Below are 20993 nucleotides of genomic sequence, written 5' to 3' on the forward strand. Positions count from 1 at the left end.
AGATATTCTCAAAGGGGTTTATTATTTGACTCAGGGCAAAGTATTATTTACAGAAACATATATTTCACCTGACAAAACGAATAAAATGGTTCCACCGACATAGATGAGCATTGCTGTTAGATTTCTCTTGATCTTGACTTCACCTATTCATATCAGTTTGGAATTGCTCCTAATGTCCCATCGCCCTACTGTAAGAGCTATTTCCTATCTGGTTAGCTGGTGAATGGGGCTGCAGCTCCCTTGCCGGCAAATACATCACTTGTATAAGAAGTGATCAATTGGAGAGGAAAGGGCTGATACAACACCGTTGAATATTTCGGAGCCTGTAATTTGATTCAATGAATTATTCATGGGTGGCCCTGTAATGAATGTAAAAAGAGTTTCCCTATCATTCATAATCTCTGGGGCTGCAGTAATGTGACTCCCTTGCTTTGGGCACTTAGTGTCGTTTCCAAAGGCCTGCTGCTGGATACCTGAGTATGTAAGGAAGGGGTGGAACTAGAGAAATTTTTGGAATGCTGAAAGAGAGGCTTCAAACGTTAACACCTTATATACAATGACTGAGGATTATAGAAAATATAGGAAAAACCCTGTGCTCAGGGTGAGGATTTTTGATAAAGAATAAAATAAGACGTTGGATATGATAAGGACATGTCTGAATAGATGGATATCTGAGTTTATCTGGCTGGTTTGCTATTATGCAATCTGCTACTGAGACAAGGCTGTGTTCCATTTCACATCGTTAACATACTGTAAAACCAGCACAGATCACAAAGACTAGCAACAATTCACTAGGTAATTATTTTAATTTGATATGGGCGGCAGGTAGCCTAGCGGTTAAGAGCGCCGGGCCGGTAACCGAAAGGTCGCTGCTTCAAATCCCTTAACCAACTAGGTGAAAAATCTGTTGATGTGCCCTTGAGCAAAGCACTTAACCCTAATTGCTCCTGTAAGCCACTCTGGATAAGAGTGTCTGCTAAATGACTAAAATGTCAAACGTAGCTGTTGATGAGAAAGTGTCAAGACTAAAAGTTCAATCTAGAAAATCATACTCTCCTTGAAACTTTCCATTGTGCTAAAGATATGCCTATGTGTGCTCATTATCACCTAATTTGAGTCATTGAGTAAGATGCAGTAGGCTACAACATTGCAAGAAAACAAGCTGTGAAAAATGGTGTGTGTCGTAAGCAACTCACTGGAAACAATGGCATGAACCCGATTACATGCATTTGACTTGTGCTGTCAACCCTTAAAATAGAAAAGCCATTAGTCTAGAGAAGCATAACACCACACTCCCAACACTCCTCTTAGCTCAACGGGGAGCGAAATATATATATATGATTGGTTAAGGGTGGTGTTATATTGCACCCAACAGGGAACAGCATACCATATCCATTCACTATTGTAACAAGAGTGGCAGGATTATGCATAGTAATCAGTAATAAAGAATTGCCTTATATTGTTCCCCTCATTACTCTCTATTGGACACAGCCATTCAGATAGAATGAGATGTTCAATATCACTGCTGTTGCTTATATTTATTGTTTTTTTTCCTGTTAGAAATGTAATTCTCTCTCTGGAGAACAACCGTTCATCATAATGATTAAGTAGTAAAAGTTGTCTTAAGTTATCTTTTCTGATTATTATTGAGTCTTGGTTCTTTTCACTGAATATGAAATTGCCTAGCAAACAAACACGGACACTAGTTTTGTATAAAATACAGCTCTTAAATAATATGAATTCTCACGAGTTGGATTACATTTAGCCATTTCAACAGCAACTTGCTCAGTGATCCTTTCTTCACACTTGTTGTGAAATTGCTAGTAGTTTGCTCCTCTGCCTTTTTTCTGATGTAGAGTATGCAGAGTGCTTTTTATTAAGGCTGCTGCAAGCTGGGCTCTATCCACCTGCAGAAACGATCTGTCTGTTTGTGTTAGCTTTGCTGGTGTCTGTCATGCTGGAAACCAAATTACAATGAGTAAATGGCCTCTGTATTGCAAACACAGGAATTCAGGTCATTGTGATTGGTGTGTGTGTTTGTGTGTGTGTGTATCACAACAATGCCTCTTAGAAATGGTCATACCCTATGAAGTAGCTAACATTTTTATAGCGTTATACACACAATATTGTAGAAAAGTTAAAAGCAGTGAATTTATTGGCCAGTATTTAACTTTTTAATATTTAGCACTGTATATTCTTACCAAGTTTATTATTATTTTATTCTTACCAAGTCTTGAGTCAATAATGCATATTTCCAGGCAAAATACAGAAATTCTTTCAAACAAACTATGATCTTATCACTGTTTGACATCTAGTCATCCTTTTTCTTCAGGAATTCAAGGACAATCCTTGAATCCTGTAGTGGTGGACTGTTGCCGTCACTGGTGCCATAATTGTGCAGAGCCTTGAAGAAGGAATGTTCTCTGTGATCAGGGCTGTACACTGTGTTACAGACTGGTAGCAGCAGCAAGGCACAGTGTCTCTCTTTCTCTCTCTCTCTCTCTCTCTCTCTCTCTCTCACCAAAGGAAGAGGCTGATTGTGTCTCAGCTCCTGGGGAAGTATAGAGCTCTCTCCAGTTACTCTACGAGTACTCAATCAGTGGGAAACATGGTTGTCAGTGGAGCTGGTGATTTATTGCTTAGTGTAAATGAGTGTTTTTTTTTCAGGTACAGGAGCTGTGGCTACTGTAATCCCATTGTTCTATGTGATGTGTCTACTGTACAGTGTGTGGGCATGCATGTTTGCGCGTTTATACACACTTTACATATAGAGATACTGGGCTGTGAATTTTCAACATACAGCAACTGGCGCTGTCCATGGTGCTGATCTGTGTTAGTTACATTATTGGTGATGGCACTTATCGTCTAATCACCGTGTCTGCCTAATCAGAATCTTACTATGTTCTTCCTTTTATACCACACTGTCGGGAGAAGCTCTCTTCACCTCCATGACAACAACCATTTTTCAAATAACAGGATCATTATTTACTTTACTTACCATTTTGCGCCGCGGCTTTTCATAACCTATAAAAGTCTTGTTTTATTTGTATTTATTGGATAGTGATTTAAACATATGAGTGAATTACTGGGTTACTGTAAGTTCAGAGTGTAAAGATTAATCTGTGGGTTAATTTGAGATCCATCTATTTATATGAACAATTTCTCTTTAGAGCTATCTTCACTCTGTCCTTCACTCTTCGTTGCCTGTTGACTCTGTGAACTCACTGTAGTGTTCCTGTGAATACTAAAAACAAGATGGGATGGAAGTAGGTTTTACTCGTCAATTTTCTCCTCTCCTCTAGCTAGAAACATGTTCCCCCATTAGCCGGTGGATGTTGATTGACATCTAGCCACCATAGTGCTGCCTAGCTTCCCCTCCCCCATGCCTGGATATGGGTCGACAGTAACCTGAGATCAAGGAGATTACAGGAATGTTTTGGAAAGGTGAGCTATGATATGATTAGGAAAGAAATGGAAGTGGATGGACAAGATTTAATTCAGTCTCTACCACCGGTATAATATTTCATAGCAATAATTAAGGTCTATCCATTGCAACACTGTAGATTCTTAGGTTCCCTTTCCCCCTTCCTCTCCCCTCCTTGACGTTGCAATTTCACAGAGAAATGGTGTAGTCCAGCCTGGTCCAGATGCTCTATGCCATGATTAACCCTAACAAAATGAGGCTTTTGAAACCCAGGGTGTGTGATTCTGTATACTGGTCTTATTAAAAGGGGTACGCTCGAAAAACATGACTTAATTACCTCTGGCTAGGCTGCTGATGTACATTTTCAGTGGTCACGTGTTTATCTCAGTACTCAGGAACTAATGAAGTGGAACACTGCTCACCAGAGTTCAACTCCATCCTCCTCTCAGTTCCACCTAGTTTACATATCCCACTAGGGGATGCTGCTCATCAGTAATGAACATTAAACCAGCCAATGCATCATACTAGAATCCAGCCGTGTCGATACCCATACCTCATTGAATCATTTCTTTCCAGCTAGCTATCTTAATCTCGGAGGCCATTGAGGGAGAAGAGGCTCATTATCTATGCCACAGTGTTATTAGGGATTATCCCTGACAGATAGTTTCCCTTGCAGGCACCATTAACTCGGATTCATCCCACTTGGTATTTCCAACACCTGCGACCACCTTCCGCTGGGCACAATAATTATTACAGTTTTATATAAATGAATCATGGGGTTCATGAGCAACATTTTTTTTAATTTTTGGACTGTGTCCAAGAAACACATCCTCCCCAAAGATTCCCAGGACCTAAGCATCATTAAAACAGAGCTGTGTTATCTGACAGAGGAACAGCGCCAGCTCTCTGTCGTACATTATGCTTACGGGACTCTAGTCTCTGCATCTTGACGCTGAGCAAAATCATAGCAGCGATCCATGAGGCAAATGCATACAGTTCCATGAGTTTGACTTTGAGCGCCAGGGGGCGAGGACGTGCTACAGTGAGGAGACCAAAGAAAGTTGATCAGCTTGAAAATGAATCTGGACAGCTGACTAAAGCGAACATAAATTAGCATCGATCATCTGGCAGAGCAGGGACACTAATGACTTTAGGCTTCAGGGCCTTGTTAGACAACCTCAGCAATGGGCTGCAATGGTTCACCTTCCCTCACAATCCCATTAATAGCTATAATTCCTCAGTGAGCCTAGTCACAATAGGAATGGCAAGATTTAATGCCACTACTCCTCTACTACACAATTCATATCCATGTACAGTAACACGTTTGGCTGGATCCTAAAGTGCTTTCCTGTGTGTTTGGGTTTAAATCAACTCATCCATTAACATGTTCACCACCTGTCTGGGTGATGCAGAGAAAAGAGCACCAGAATGATCACTACTTGATGCAGCAGTTCTTGGAGTTGGAAAATGTGAGGAGTCATTCCAGCCCGTTCTAAACTGAGGGATGATTGGATGGGCAAAATATTATGATCATGGATTTAGTCATGATACAGTATTTAAGGCCCTGACTCTACATCATTACAGTAGGATATACTTGGAACAAAAGGAAGAGTGACCCCTCTTGGCCAATGTACATCACTACTGTCAGTGAATTTGTTGCACCTTATCTCACTCAGACAGTTTTTGGCAAGCTTGTCTGAATTTAGATCACATTGATTGTGAATGACTCACCACAGTAACTGGCTTGCATAATTTATTGATTACAAATAGGCATTTTGGGTAGTTGGCTGGCAAATATTCCTGGCAGGTTCAGAGTTAAACATTTCACACAAACTTAATATAACATAAAATTGTAAATATACTCCCACCAAAGACTGGAGATTGATGGTATTGCAGACTGATGGTATTGCAATGGATAGGGGGAAAAGTCAGTACATTTAGTTCAAATGAATCAAATGTGAGTTCCTTTTATTGTTAGATGTATACTGTTTCAGAGTCAGTTTTTCCTACATGAGACAGATACATGATCCCTGTAACTCGAAGGGAAGTCATCATCAACGTAATGTCCTGTTATTGACTTAAAGTATTCCTCCATAGTTGATTGAGACCAATGGCAAGACTGTGGGCAGAATGACAAACAACAAAGCAGGAGGTTAAACAATGGAAACCAAATCAATGGAGATGGCTGAAAAGTCCCTCTGAATAGAAGATAAAGAACCTAATAAATCTCATCTAATTTAATCCCTCATCCCTTCTGAGATCTGCTCAACGTGAGCAAGACAAAGAAGCTGATAGTGAATTACAGGAAAAGGACTGCGGAGCACTCGCCCATTCACATCAACGGGGCTGTAGTTGAGCGTGTTGAGCGCTACAAGTTCCTTGGTGTCCACATCACTAAGGACCCATCATGGTCCAAACACACCAACAAAGTTGTGAAGAGGGCTCGACAATGCCTATTCCCCCTCGGGAGGCTGAAATTATTTGGCATGGGACCTCAGATCCCCAAAAGGTTCTACAGCTGTACCATCGAGAGCATCCTGCCGGATTGTATCACTGCCTGGTATGGCAACTGCTAGGCATCTGAGCCCAAGGCACAGAGGGTAGTGCGTACGGCCCAGTACATCACTGGGGCCGAGCTTCCTTCCATCCATCACCTCTATACCAGGTGGTGTCAGAGGATGACCCTAAAGATTGTCAAAGACTCTAGCCACCCAAGTCATAGACTTTTCTCTCTGCTGCCGCATGGCAAGCAGTACCGGAGCATCAAGTCTGCGAGCAAAAGGCTCCTTAACAGCTTTTACCCCCCAAGCCAAAAGATTGCTGAACAGTTAGTCAAATGGCCATCCGGACTATTTGCATTGACCACCTTATTTTATTACTATTTATGTAATTTTTTGCACAGGCTCGATGTACACACACTGGAATCTAACCGCACACTCACCGCACACTCACACATACTACACTGACACTGACACTCCAGCACACACACACACACATATACAAACAAACACGCACGAAACACACACAAAACACACATGCATATTGACTCCACACACACACACACACACACATACACTACATGATCAAAAGTATGTATACACCTGCTTCTTCCACACCGAGCTTGACAAACTGTTGCCACAAAGATTTCTGTATGGCCCTTGCTTTTTGCACAGGGGCATTGTCATGATGAAAAAGGAAGGGGCCTTCCCCAAACTGTTGCCACAAAGTTGGAAGCGCAAAATCATCTAGAATGTCATTGTATGCTGTAGCGTTAAGATTTCCCTTCACTGGAATTAAGGGGCCTAGCCCGAACCATGAAAACCAGCCACAGACCATTATTCCTCCTCCACCAAACTTTACAGTTGCCACTATACATTGGGGCAGGTAGCGTTTTCCTGGGATCCGCCAAACCAATATTTGTCTGTCAGACTGCCAGATGGTAAAGCGTGATTCATCACTCCAGAGGACACGTTTCCACTGCCCCAGAGTCCAACGGCGGTGAGCTCTACACCACTCCAGACGGCGCTTGGTATTGCGCATGGTGATCTTAGGCTTGTGTGCGCCTTCTCGGCCATGGAAACCCATTTCTTGAAGCTCCCGATTTAACATTTATTGTGTTGACGTTGCTTCCGGAGGCAGTTTGGAACTCAATAGTGAGTGTTGCAACCTAGGACAGACGATTGTTATGAGTAATGCGCTTCAGCACTCGGCGGTCCCGTTCTGTGAGCTTGCGTGGCCTATCGCGTTGTTGCTCCTTGACGTTTCCACTTCACAGCACTTACAGTTGACCGGGGCAGCTCTAGCAGGGCAGAAATTTTACAAACTGACTTGTTGGAAAGGTGTCATCATATTACGGTGCCACGTTCAAAGTCACTGAGCTCTTCAGTAAGGCCATTCTACTGCCAATGTTTGTCTATGGAGATTGCATGGCTGTGTGCTTGATTTTATACACCTGTCAGCAATGGGTGTGGCTGAAATAGCCAAATCCACTAATTTGAAGGGGTGCCCACATATTTTTCAATATATAGTGTACATTCACATTCATTCACACTCTTCACATATGCTGCTGCTACTTTTAGTTTATAATCTACTGTATGCCTAGTCACTTTACCCCTACCTTCATGTCCATATTACCTCAATTACCTTGACTAATCCATACCCCTGATCTTTGACTCTGTACCGCTTGTATATAGTCTTGTTATTGTTTTTATAAAGTGTTTTATAGAGTTTATTTAGAGCATTTTCCCTACTTTTTTTCAACTTTGCATTGTTGTTCAAAGGACAACTCCACCCAAAACAATAGTTTGGTATTTGTTTTATTAGTCCGATATTGACATAGTCCCAAATTGTTTTTCTTGTCAGCAATCAAGTTTTCAAGATAATGTAACGTTCAGAATACAGAAATCATACCTGTATGATGCTGCGTTTTGCATCATATGGTGATGATTTCTGTATGATTTCTGTACTTGTAACAATGGTCTTGTAGTAAGCACTTAACGGTAAGGTATACCTGTTGTATTCGGCGCACGTCACAAATAAAATGTGATTTGATTATATTATATATTATTTCTGAAATGTACTGCACCAATCACATTTTATTGGTCGCATAAACATATTTAGCAAACGTTATTGCGGGTGTAGCGAAATGCTTGTGCTCCTAGCTCCAACAGTCCAGTAATATCTAACTAAAATAACCAAGTTCAAACTAGCTCATTTCCGATTCATTGCAAATTGTTTGACTACAGATAGCAAAACTGTAGTTCAATGCTATGATACTCCCCCTCTTAACATATTGCTTGCCTAGTTGGGCCTAAGCTTGCTGTACAACATTAAAACCAATTCAGTCTGTCTACAAACAGGCTCCTAAAGTGCTTGATAGAAAGCTCAATAGCCATCAACACTGTTACATCTTCAGAAACCACAAGCTTCTGAGTTGGGAAAATCTTGTGCAATACACTGACGAATGTCTTGTATTCAAGTTCCTAAATGGCCTGCCTCCCCCTCCACTTAGTACTTTTGTTAACTCAAACCCATGGTAGCAGATCCACAAGGTCTGCCGTGAGAGGTGAGTGTATAGTTCCCTTAAGGAAAAGCAGGCAATCTTCTTTCTCTGTTAGAGCTTCCCATGTCACACTGCCATCAGACACACACAACTGCACCACATATCACATCTTCACAAAAAACATAAATACATGGCCAAAGGCCAATCAGATTTGTGACCCTAGCTGTGTATTGCAGCTCTCCATGTTGTCTGTTGTCTGTAGCTTGTGAGGTGTGGAAACAAAGTGTTTCTTTTCTGTATTTTGTTTTGTTGCTTTATGTGTTATGTTGCTCTGTCTGCGTGCTACGTGTTGCTTGTCCTATGTTGCTCTGCTTGTGCTCACTGCTCATTGTTTGTCTGCATTGTTATTGTTATTGTAATTGTTTTTAATAACCTGCCCAGGGACTGCGATTGAAAATTAGCCGGCTGGCTAAAACCGGCAATTTTACTGAAATGTTGATTAATGTGCACTGTTCCTATAAAAATAAACTCAATCTCAATATTAAAATAACAATATTCATTCAAACGTCTCTCATTCAAACATCTCCCATTAGGCCTATTAATACTCCGGTAAATAAATACCTGATACCGGCACAATATAATGCCTATTGTTATTGCTACCTGACCCTCTGTCTGGAACTGCTGATCAGAGCCTGTAAATGTAATGTGTATAGCAGCAAGACTTTGCTTTTAGAATTCACAGCAGTAACAGTTCCCTCATGATTCATAGAGGATATCGTCTCTGTCTGTGTCCGCTCTGTTTTGAAGTGGATTGAATGCCTTTCCACTATGTGGATTGCTCTCTCTAGTTCTCTCAATAGAGGGCTGTTTAATTTAATATGTCTCACCACGCTGTCTTATTCCCTGCCCTTTAAAAGTCTCACATCGAACACCTCCCCAGCACATCCTTTTCACTGATATATGGGGAAAGAAATGCATGCAGATCTGTATATGCTTCACATTATTTTCAGTGTAAATGTGTTGAACCAACAATAGTTTGAGAGAAATCTAAACATTGCCTTTGGCAGGGGGGCTGTGCTGCTCATCGGTTGCTGCTGTAAGCCTTGAATCTTTTTTCTCGCTCCCTTGACTTGTGCTCCGGGGAGATATTGTAGCAGCAGAATGTATACACCAAATATCATCTCCCATGGATAAGCTGCTAGCTGCCCCTCAGGCACAGGGTCTTGGCTCTGCTTATTAGATGAATGAATTGTTAATGGCTCACTGATTTTCCTCAAGTTCCAGTTGCGTTTTTCAACAGGCTCAGTGTATATTGCAAAAGGATTGTTGCCGCATTGCCCATTTCATCTCTTTTCTCCTTCCACAGCTAAAAGGAGCAGAGTTTACACAGGAAATATTCTACTCTCACTGGCAATTGGATGGGAGAAAAGAAAATCTTTGACCTTGGAAATTGAAGATGTTGTTGCCATGGGAACTGTTAATCCTTCTGTCACTCAAGGTCTGCCTTGCTGGTAAGATGGCCCCCAAGTCGCCGTTGATACCACACCTGATCTGCACACTCATCTCTTGCATGTCTGTGTTATCCTTTTCTTATCTCTTCAAAAAGTATCATGCCATTCTCACCCAGGTTGCATGCTGTTATAGATTTACCACTGGTATTACTATTGTGTGTGGATGTATGTATGTGTATATATATATATATATATTTTTTCACCTTTATTTAACCAGGTAGGCTAGTTGAGAACAAGTTCTCATTTACAACTGCGACCTGGCCAAGATAAAGCATAGCATTGTGAACAGACAACACAGAGTTACACATGGAGTAAACAATTAACAAGTCAATAACACCGTAGAAAAAAAAGGAAAAAAAAGAGAGTCTATATGCATTGTGTGCAAAAGGCATGAGGAGGTAGGCGAATAATTACAATTTTGCAGATTAACACTGGAGTGATAAATGATCAGATGGTCATGTACAGGTAGAGATACTGGTGTGCAAAAGAGCAGAAAAGTAAATAAATATAAACAGAATGGGGATGAGGTAGGTAAATTGGGTGGGCTATTTACCGATAGACTATGTACAGCTGCAGCAATCCGTTAGCTGCTCAGATAGCAGATGTTTGAAGTTGGTGAGGGAGATAAAAGTCTCCAACTTCAGAGATTCATATCATTTTCCCTAACAACACTCCCCTAATTGGAGTAACTAATGGACAACAACACTTAGGCTTCTACTTCCAGCTTATACATACTATATAGATATTTTACAGACACAGTATATATTACATGAGTTATCTTAGGTTTGTTTTTAGTCCAATCCCTCAACCCCTCTCATCTATCTCTGAAGACCATCCCGTTTTGATTTCAATTTCCATATCTTTTTTCGACTGTGCTGTTGTGTTTCACAAATGTTCTGAACCTTTCTATTCTCAAAGTTTCTACAGATTGTAAATTAAACATAAACATTTTTGCTAGTATTGTTATATAATTGATCGTTGACTGACTTTTTAAATCACTCAGTAGTGCTATTTGCAGAGTTAGCTCAAGGTAAATTCTTCAGCCATTCCTGAACCTGCGACCAAAAACAAGCTAGTTAAGGACAGTACCAAAACGAATGATCTAATGATTCTGTCTCTTCGCAGCAAAATCTGCAGAGCTGGGATGGTTGTTGCCTCCATATATATAACATTCTATTGGTTGCAAGATTTTTGTATAATTTAAATTGAAAAACTCAATTTTGAATCCGGCGTTGTTTTAGGTGTCAGTTCATGAACCATGTGCCATGGAATCGGTACATCAAAAATCTCTTCCCAACTGTTATGCAATCTGTATGGCACAGCTGTCAATTCTTTAGTCATTAAATCAAACTGGTATATTTTTTTATTTATCACAATTTTCTTTAACCAATTTTGGCCTTTAAAACACGGCCGACAGACAAGTTCCTTACTTTCTCCTCCTTCCGCTTGCCCCTTCCATTTTTTGCGGTAATGCTGCAATTAGTTGTAATTTTGGATAGAGCAGATATTTCCATATAGTTTTGTTAGCTGCATGTGTGACAACTCCACCAGTCTTTTTTATGATATAATTTGAAAAGATTATACCGTTTCTAAACATTGGTTAAAAAATGTTTTTTTTTTATCATGTGTCAAACTTGAAGTGAAAGTTGTAGTGTTTGTGATTAACTCACAATGGTTTCTATGCTGCTAATCTATGTTATATTTCTCATTCTTCATGTCATATGTCTCACTTCTTACTGGTACTGTATCTCCTTGTACAATGGGATTAACACGTCCTTATCCTTCTATATCTCTCCCTCTGCCAAAACACTCAACACACAACTAACTGTAAGGTCCCAATTGCTAACCTGAATTCCTATTCCATACACCTGAGTGACCTGGTAAAGGCAGAGCTCTGGAGTTTCAATAGAGCCGAGTAACTCCCACACAGTTATATCATAATACTGTTAGCGTATTATGAACTATCTACAGAAATAGGAGGCGTTTGAAGTTGACAGGCATTTCTGACAGATATAAATGGAAGTCAAGCCGAATGTTTACAAGTCATCAGACAAATGTATTTACATTTATACAGTGTATGGAGCAGGTGGCCATTGTGTTGTTTCCTATTCTTCCATCTCCATTTATTTAGCATTTTGTCTTAAGTCAGCACTTTCTCAGGGACATCTATGGATCTAGGCAGCCTGGAAAGGGAAACAGTATGAGGAGGAGGTAACAGAATGAGGAGAGGGTAAGAAAATGAGGAGGGGGTGACGGAATGTGGAGGAGGGGGTGACAGAATGAGGAGGTGGGGGTGACGGAATGTGGAGGAGGGGGTGACAGAATGAGGAGGAGGGGGTGACGGAATGAGGAGGAGGGGATGACGGAATGAGGAGGAGGGGATGACGGAATGAGGAGGAGGGGATGACGGAATGAGGAGGAGGGGTGACGGAATGAGGAGGAGGGGATGACGGAATGAGGAGGAGGGGATGACGGAATGAGGAGGAGGGGATGACGGAATGAGGAGGAGGGGATGACGGAATGAGGAGGAGGGGGTGACTGAATGAGGAGGAGGGGATGACGGAATGAGGAGGAGGGGGTGACGGAATGAGGAGGAGGGGGTGACGGAATGAGGAGGGGATGACGGAATGAGGAGGAGGGGGTGACGGAATGAGGAGGAGGGGGTGACGGAATGAGGAGGAGGGGGTGAAGGAATGAGGAGGAGGGGGTGACGGAATGAGGAGGAGGGGATGACGGAATGAGGAGGAGGGGATGACGGAATGAGGAGGAGGGGATGACGGAATGAGGAGGAGGGGGTGACGGAATGAGGAGGAGGGGGTAACGGAATGAGGAGGAGGGAATGACGAAATGAGGAGGAGGGGGTGACGGAATGTGAAGAAGTCAAAGGTTATGTATTTTCCCCATCATTGAGCTTGCATTTACATACATGCATGTATAATTTATATTCAGTGTGCATGTTTAGTTTGAGGAGGGTGACTGCAAGCCAGGGTGACTTCTCTCAAACTTACATGAAGCTTTTCCCAGGTCGAATAGCCCAGCTATAAAAGGTTCATTAATTTATTTCATTTAAAGCACATCGGGAAATGAAGCACCTCCCTTCGAGGCTGGTAAAAAAAAAAGGAGGCCTTCACCTTAGGCGATGCTTCTCCCCCAAACTCTCATTAGGGTGATGATGCGGGAGGGACTACTTCTCTTTGTCCTAGTCGTCAAGGTTAGAGACCATATGAAATAAAAATAAAAAAACAGGTGATTTATAAAGGGGACATAAGAAAATGTGACTGTAGCTGTGAAAAGCCACCAGGATAGTGTACCCTACTGTATATCTCAACACCAGGATACTGTACCCTACTGTATATCTCAACACCAGGATAGTGTACCCTACTGTATATCTCAACACCAGGATAGTGTACCCTACTGTATATCTCAACACCAGGATAGTGTACCCTACTGTATATCTCAACACCAGGATAGTGTACCCTACTGTATATCTCAACACCAGGATAGTGTACCCTACTGTATATCTCAACACCAGGATAGTGTACCCTACTGTATATCTCAACACCAGGATAGTGTACCCTACTGTATATCTCAACACCAGGATAGTGTACCCTACTGTATGTCTCTACACCAGGATAGTGTACCCTACTGTATATCTCAACACCAGGATAGTGTACCCTACTGTATGTCTCAACACCAGGATAGTGTACCCTACTGTATGACTCAACACCAGGATAGTGTACCATACTGTATGTCTCAACACCAGGATAGTGTACCCTACTGTATATCTCAACACCAGGATAGTGTACCCTACTGTATGTCTCAACACCAGGATAGTGTACCCTACTGTATATCTCAACACCAGGATAGTGTACCCTACTGTATATCTCAACACCAGGATAGTGTACCCTACTGTATGACTCAACACCAGGATAGTGTACCCTACTGTATGTCTCAACACCAGGATTGTGTACCCTACTGTATGTCTCAACACCAGGATAGTGTACCCTACTGTATGTCTCAACACCAGGATAGTGCACCCTACTGTATGACTCAACACCAGGATAGTGTACCCTACTGTATGTCTCAACACCAGGATAGTGTACCCTACTGTATGTCTCAACACCAGGATAGTGCACCCTACTGTATGACTCAACACCTGGATAGTGTACCCTACTGTATATCTCAACACCAGGATAGTGTACCCTACTGTATGACTCAACACCAGGATAGTGTACCCTACTGTATATCTCAACACCAGGATAGTGTACCCTACTGTATGACTCAACACCAGGATAGTGTACCCTACTGTATATCTCAACACCAGGATAGTGTACCCTACTGTATATCTCAACACCAGGATAGTGTACCCTACTGTATGACTCAACACCAGGATAGTGTACCCTACTGTATATCTCAACACCAGGATAGTGTACCCTACTGTATATCTCAACACCAGGATAGTGTACTCTACTGTATATCTCAACACCAGGATAGTGTACCTTACTGTATGACTCAACACCAGGATAGTGTACTCTACTGTATATCTCAACACCAGGATAGTGTACCCTACTGTATATCTCAACACCAGGATAGTGTACCCTACTGTATATCTCAACACCAGGATAGTGTACCCTACTGTATATCTCAACACCAGGATAGTGTACCCTACTGTATGTCTCAACACCAGGATAGTGTACCCTACTGTATATCTCAACACCAGGATAGTGTACCCTACTGTATGACTCAACACCAGGATAGTGTACCCTACTGTATGACTCAACACCAGGATAGTGTACCCTACTGTATATCTCAACACCAGGATAGTGTACCCTACTGTATGACTCAACACCAGGATAGTGTACCCTACTGTATATCTCAACACAAGGATAGTGTACCCTACTGTATATCTCAACACCAGGATAGTGTCACCCTACTGTATATCTCAACACCAGGATAGTGTACCCTACTGTATATCTCAACACCAGGATAGTGTACCCTACTGTATATCTCAACACCAGTGTACCCTACTGTATATCTCAACACCAGGATAGTGTACCCTACTGTATGACTCAACACCAGGATAGTGTACCCTACTGTATGTCTCAACACCAGGATAGTGTACCCTACTGTATGACTCAACACCAGGATAGTGTACCCTACTGTATGTCTCAACACCAGGATAGTGTATCCTACTGTATGACTCAACACCAGGATAGTGTACCCTACTGTATATCTCAACACCAGGATAGTGTAACCTACTGTATGACTCAACACCAGGATAGTGTACCCTACTGTATATCACAACACCAGGATAGTGTACTCTACTGTATATCTCAACACCAGTATATTGTACCTTACTGTATGAGTCAACACCAGGATAGTGTACCCTACTGTATATCTCAACACCAGGATAGTGTACCCTACTGTATATCTCAACACCAGGATAGTGTACCCTACTGTATCTCTCAACACCAGGATAGTGTACCCTACTGTATATCTCAACACCAGGATAGTGTACCCTACTGTATGACTCAACACCAGGATAGTGTACCCTACTGTATGACTCAACACCAGGATAGTGTACCCTACTGTATATCTCAACACCAGGATAGTGTACACTACTGTATATCTCAACACCAGGATACTGTACCCTACTGTATATCTCAACACCAGGATAGTGTACCCTACTGTATTACTCAACACCAGGATAGTGTACCCTACTGTATGTCTCAACACCAGGATAGTGTACCCTCAACTCAACACCAGGATAGTGTACCCTACTGTATGTCTCAACACCAGGATAGTGTACCCTACTGTATGTCTCAACACCAGGATAGTGTACCCTACTGTATGTCTCAACACCAGGATAGTGTACCCTACTGTATATCTCAACACCAGGATAGTGTACCCTACTGTATATCTCAACACCAGGATAGTGTACCCTACTGTCTCAACACCAGGATAGTGTACCCTACTGTATGTCTCAACACCAGGATAGTGTACCCTACTGTATGTCTCAACACCAGGATAGTGTACCCTACTGTATGTCTCAACACCAGGATAGTGTACCCTACTGTATGTCTCAACACCAGGATAGGATAGGATGTACCCCTACTGTATGTCTCAACACCAGGATAGTGTACCCTACTGTATATCTCAACACCAGGATAGTGTACCCTACTGTATGTCTCAACACCAGGATAGTGTACCTGTATATCTCAACACAGGATAGTGTACTGTATGATCTCAACACCAGGATAGTGTACCCTACTGTATGTCTCAACACCAGGATAGTGTACCCTACTGTATGTCTCAACACCAGGATAGTGTACCCTACTGTATATCTCAACACCAGGATAGTGTACCCTACTGTATATCTCAACACCAGGATAGTGTACCCTACAACACCAGGATAGTGTACCCTACTGTATGACTCAACACCAGGATAGTGTACCCTACTGTATGACTCAACACCAGGATAGTGTACCCTACTGTATATCTCAACACCAGGATAGTGTACCCTACTGTATATCTCAACACCAGGATAGTGTACCCTACTGTATATCTCAACACCAGGATAGTGTACCCTACTGTATACTCAACACCAGGATAGTGTACCCTACTGTATATCTCAACACCAGGATATTGTACCCTACTGTATGACTCAACACCAGGATAGTGTACCCTACTGTATATCTCAACACCAGGATAGTGTACCCTACTGTATATCTCAACACCAGGATAGTGTACCCTACTGTATATCTCAACACCAGGATAGTGTACCCTACTGTATATCTCAACACCAGGATAGTGTACCCTACTGTATGACTCAACACCAGGATAGTGTACCCAACACCCTACTGTATGACTCAACACCAGGATAGTGTACCCTACTGTATATCTCAACACCAGGATAGTGTACCCTACTGTATCTCTCAACACCAGGATAGTGTACCCTACTGTATATCTCAACACCAGGATAGTGTACCCTACTGTATGACTCAACACCAGGATAGTGTACCCTACTGTATGACTCAACACCAGGATAGTGTACCCTACTGTATATCTCAACACCAGGATAGTGTACCCTACTGTATATCTCAACACCAGGATAGTGTACCCTACTGTATATCTCAACACCAGGATAGTGTACCCTACTGTATGACTCAACACCAGGATAGTGTACCCTACTGTATGACTCAACACCAGGATATCTCAACACCAGGATAGTGTACACTACTGTATATCTCAACACCAGGATAGTGTACCCTACTGTATATCTCAACACCAGGATAGTGTACCCTACTGTATTACTCAACACCAGGATATTGTACCCTACTGTATGACTCAACACCAGGATAGTGTACCCTACTGTATATCTCAACACCAGGATAGTGTACCCTACTGTATATCTCAACACCAGGATAGTGTACCCTACTGTATATCTCAACACCAGGATAGTGTACCCTACTGTATATCTCAACACCAGGATAGTGTACCCTACTGTATATCTCAACACCAGGATAGTGTACCCTACTGTATCTCAACACCAGGATAGTGTACCCTACTGTATATCTCAACACCAGGATAGTGTACCCTACTGTATATCTCAACACCAGGATATATACCCTACTGTATACTCAACACCAGGATAGTGTACCCTACTGTATATCTCAACACCAGGATAGTGTACCCTACTGTATATCTCAACACCAGGATAGTGTACCCTACTGTATATCTCAACACCAGGATAGTGTACCCTACTGTATGACTCAACACCAGGATAGTGTACCCTACTGTATGACTCAACACCAGGATAGTGTACCCTACTGTATATCTCAACACCCTACTGTATATCTCAACACCAGGATAGTGTACCCTACTGTATATCTCAACACCAGGATAGTGTACCCTACTGTATGACTCAACACCAGGATATTGTACCCTACTGTATGATCTCAACACCAGGATAGTGTACCCTACTGTATATCTCAACACCAGGATAGTGTACCCTACTGTATATCTCAACACCAGGATAGTGTACCCTACTGTATGATCTCAACACCAGGATAGTGTACCCTACTGTATGACTCAACACCAGGATAGTGTACCCTACTGTATGACTCAACACCAGGATAGTGTACCCTACTGTATGACTCAACACCAGGATAGTGTACCCTACTGTATGTCTCAACACCAGGATAGTGTACTGTATATCTCAACACCAGGATAGTGTACCCTACTGTATTACTCAACACCAGGATAGTGTACCCTACTGTATGTCTCTACACCAGGATAGTGTACCCTACTGTATATCTCAACACCAGGATAGTGTACCCTACTGTATATCTCAACACCAGGATAGTGTACCCTACTGTATGTCTCAACACCAGGATAGTGTACCCTACTGTATATCTCAACACCAGGATAGTGTACCCTACTGTATATCTCAACACCAGGATAGTGTACCCTACTGTATACTCAACACCAGGATAGTGTACCCTACTGTATATCTCAACACCAGGATAGTGTACCCTACTGTATGTCTCAACACCAGGATAGTGTACCCTACTGTCAACACAAGGATATGTACCCTACTGTATATCTCAACACCAGGATAGTGTACCCTACTGTATATCTCAACACCAGGATAGTGTACCCTACTGTATATCTCAACACCAGGATAGTGTACCCTACTGTATGTCTCAACACCAGGATAGTGTACCCTACTGTATATCTCAACACCAGGATAGTGTACCCTACTGTATGACTCAACACCAGGATAGTGTACCCTACTGTATGACTCAACACCAGGATAGTGTACCCTACTGTATATCTCCCTACTGTATGTATATCTCAACACCAGGATAGTGTACCCTACTGTATATCTCAACACCAGGATAGTGTACCCTACTGTATTACTCAACACCAGGATAGTGTACCCTACTGTATATCTCAACACCAGGATAGTGTACCCTACTGTATATCTCAACACCAGGATAGTGTACCCTACTGTATATCTCAACACCAGGATAGTGGATCTCAACACCAGGATAGTGTACCCTACTGTATGACTCAACACCAGGATAGTGTACCCTACTGTATGACTCAACACCAGGATAGTGTACCCTACTTTATGACTCAACACCAGGATAGTGTACCCTACTGTATGTCTCAACACCAGGATAGTGTACCCTACTGTATATCTCAACACCAGGATAGTGTACCCTACTGTATTACTCAACACCAGGATAGTGTACCCTACTGTATGTCTCTACACCAGGATAGTGTACCCTACTGTATATCTCAACACCAGGATAGTGTACCCTACTGTATATCTCAACACCAGGATAGTGTACCCTACTGTATGTCTCAACACCAGGATAGTGTACCCTACTGTATATCTCAACACCAGGATAGTGTACCCTACTGTATGACTCAACACCAGGATAGTGTACCCTACTGTATGACTCAACACCAGGATAGTGTACCCTACTGTATATCTCAACACCAGGATAGTGTACCCTACTGTATGACTCAACACCAGGATAGTGTACCCTACTGTATATCTCAACACAAGGATAGTGTACCCTACTGTATATCTCAACACCAGGATAGTGTCACCCTACTGTATATCTCAACACCAGGATAGTGTACCCTACTGTATATCTCAACACCAGGATAGTGTACCCTACTGTATATCTCAACACCAGGATAGTGTACCCTACTGTATGACTCAACACCAGGATAGTGTACCCTACTGTATGTCTCAACACCAGGATAGTGTACCCTACTGTATGACTCAACACCAGGATAGTGAACCCTACTGTATGTCTCAACACCAGGATAGTGTACCCTACTGTATGACTCAACACCAGGATAGTGTGTATATCTCAACACCAGGATAGTGTACCCTACTGTATGACTCAACACCAGGATAGTGTACCCTACTGTATATCTCAACACCAGGATAGTGTACCCTACTGTATATCTCAACACCAGGATAGTGTAACCTACTGTATGACTCAACACCAGGATAGTGTACCCTACTGTATATCTCAACACCAGGATAGTGTACTCTACTGTATATCTCAACACCAGTATATTGTACCTTACTGTATGAGTCAACACCAGGATAGTGTACCCTACTGTATATCTCAACACCAGGATAGTGTACCCTACTGTATATCTCAACACCAGGATAGTGTACCCTACTGTATCTCTCAACACCAGGATAGTGTACCCTACTGTATATCTCAACACCAGGATAGTGTACCCTACTGTATGACTCAACACCAGGATAGTGTACCCTACTGTATGACTCAACACCAGGATAGTGTACCCTACTGTATATCTCAACACCAGGATAGTGTACACTACTGTATATCTCAACACCAGGATAGTGTACCCTACTGTATATCTCAACACCAGGATAGTGTACCCTACTGTATTACTCAACACCAGGATATTGTACCCTACTGTATGACTCAACACCAGGATAGTGTACCCTACTGTATATCTCAACACCAGGATAGTGTACCCTACTGTATATCTCAACACCAGGATAGTGTACCCTACTGTATATCTCAACACCAGGATAGTGTACCCTACTGTATATCTCAACACCAGGATAGTGTACCCTACTGTATGACTCAACACCAGGATAGTGTACCCTACTGTATATCTCAACACCAGGATAGTGTACCCTACTGTATCTCTACTGTATGTATATCTCAACACCAGGATAGTGTACTCAACCCAGGATAGTGTACCCTACTGTATGACTCAACACCAGGATAGTGTACCCTACTGTATACTCAACACCAGGATAGTGTACCCTACTGTATATCTCAACACCAGGATAGTGTACCCTACTGTATATCTCAACACCAGGATAGTGTACCCTACTGTATTCTCAACACCAGGATAGTGTACCCTACTGTATGACTCAACACCAGGATAGTGTACCCTACTGTATATCTCAACACCAGGATAGTGTACCCTACTGTATATCTCAACACCAGGATAGTGTACCCTACTGTATGACTCAACACCA

At 42.2% G+C, this 20993-nt stretch overlaps 1 protein-coding gene across 1 annotated transcript in view; it reads left to right on the forward strand.

Annotated features, from left to right (window-relative positions):
* LOC115143413 (contactin-4-like) overlaps positions 1-20993 on the forward strand; it is a 175018-nt gene that overhangs the window by 64501 nt on the left and 89524 nt on the right. Inside the window, 1 exon segment of the mRNA XM_029683821.2 lies at positions 9793-9937. Within this exon segment, the coding sequence (XP_029539681.2) occupies positions 9883-9937 (55 nt within the window). The 5' untranslated portion in view covers positions 9793-9882.

Source organism: Oncorhynchus nerka, linkage group LG15, assembly GCF_034236695.1.
Source record: "Oncorhynchus nerka isolate Pitt River linkage group LG15, Oner_Uvic_2.0, whole genome shotgun sequence".
Classification (NCBI taxonomy): domain Eukaryota; kingdom Metazoa; phylum Chordata; class Actinopteri; order Salmoniformes; family Salmonidae; genus Oncorhynchus; species Oncorhynchus nerka.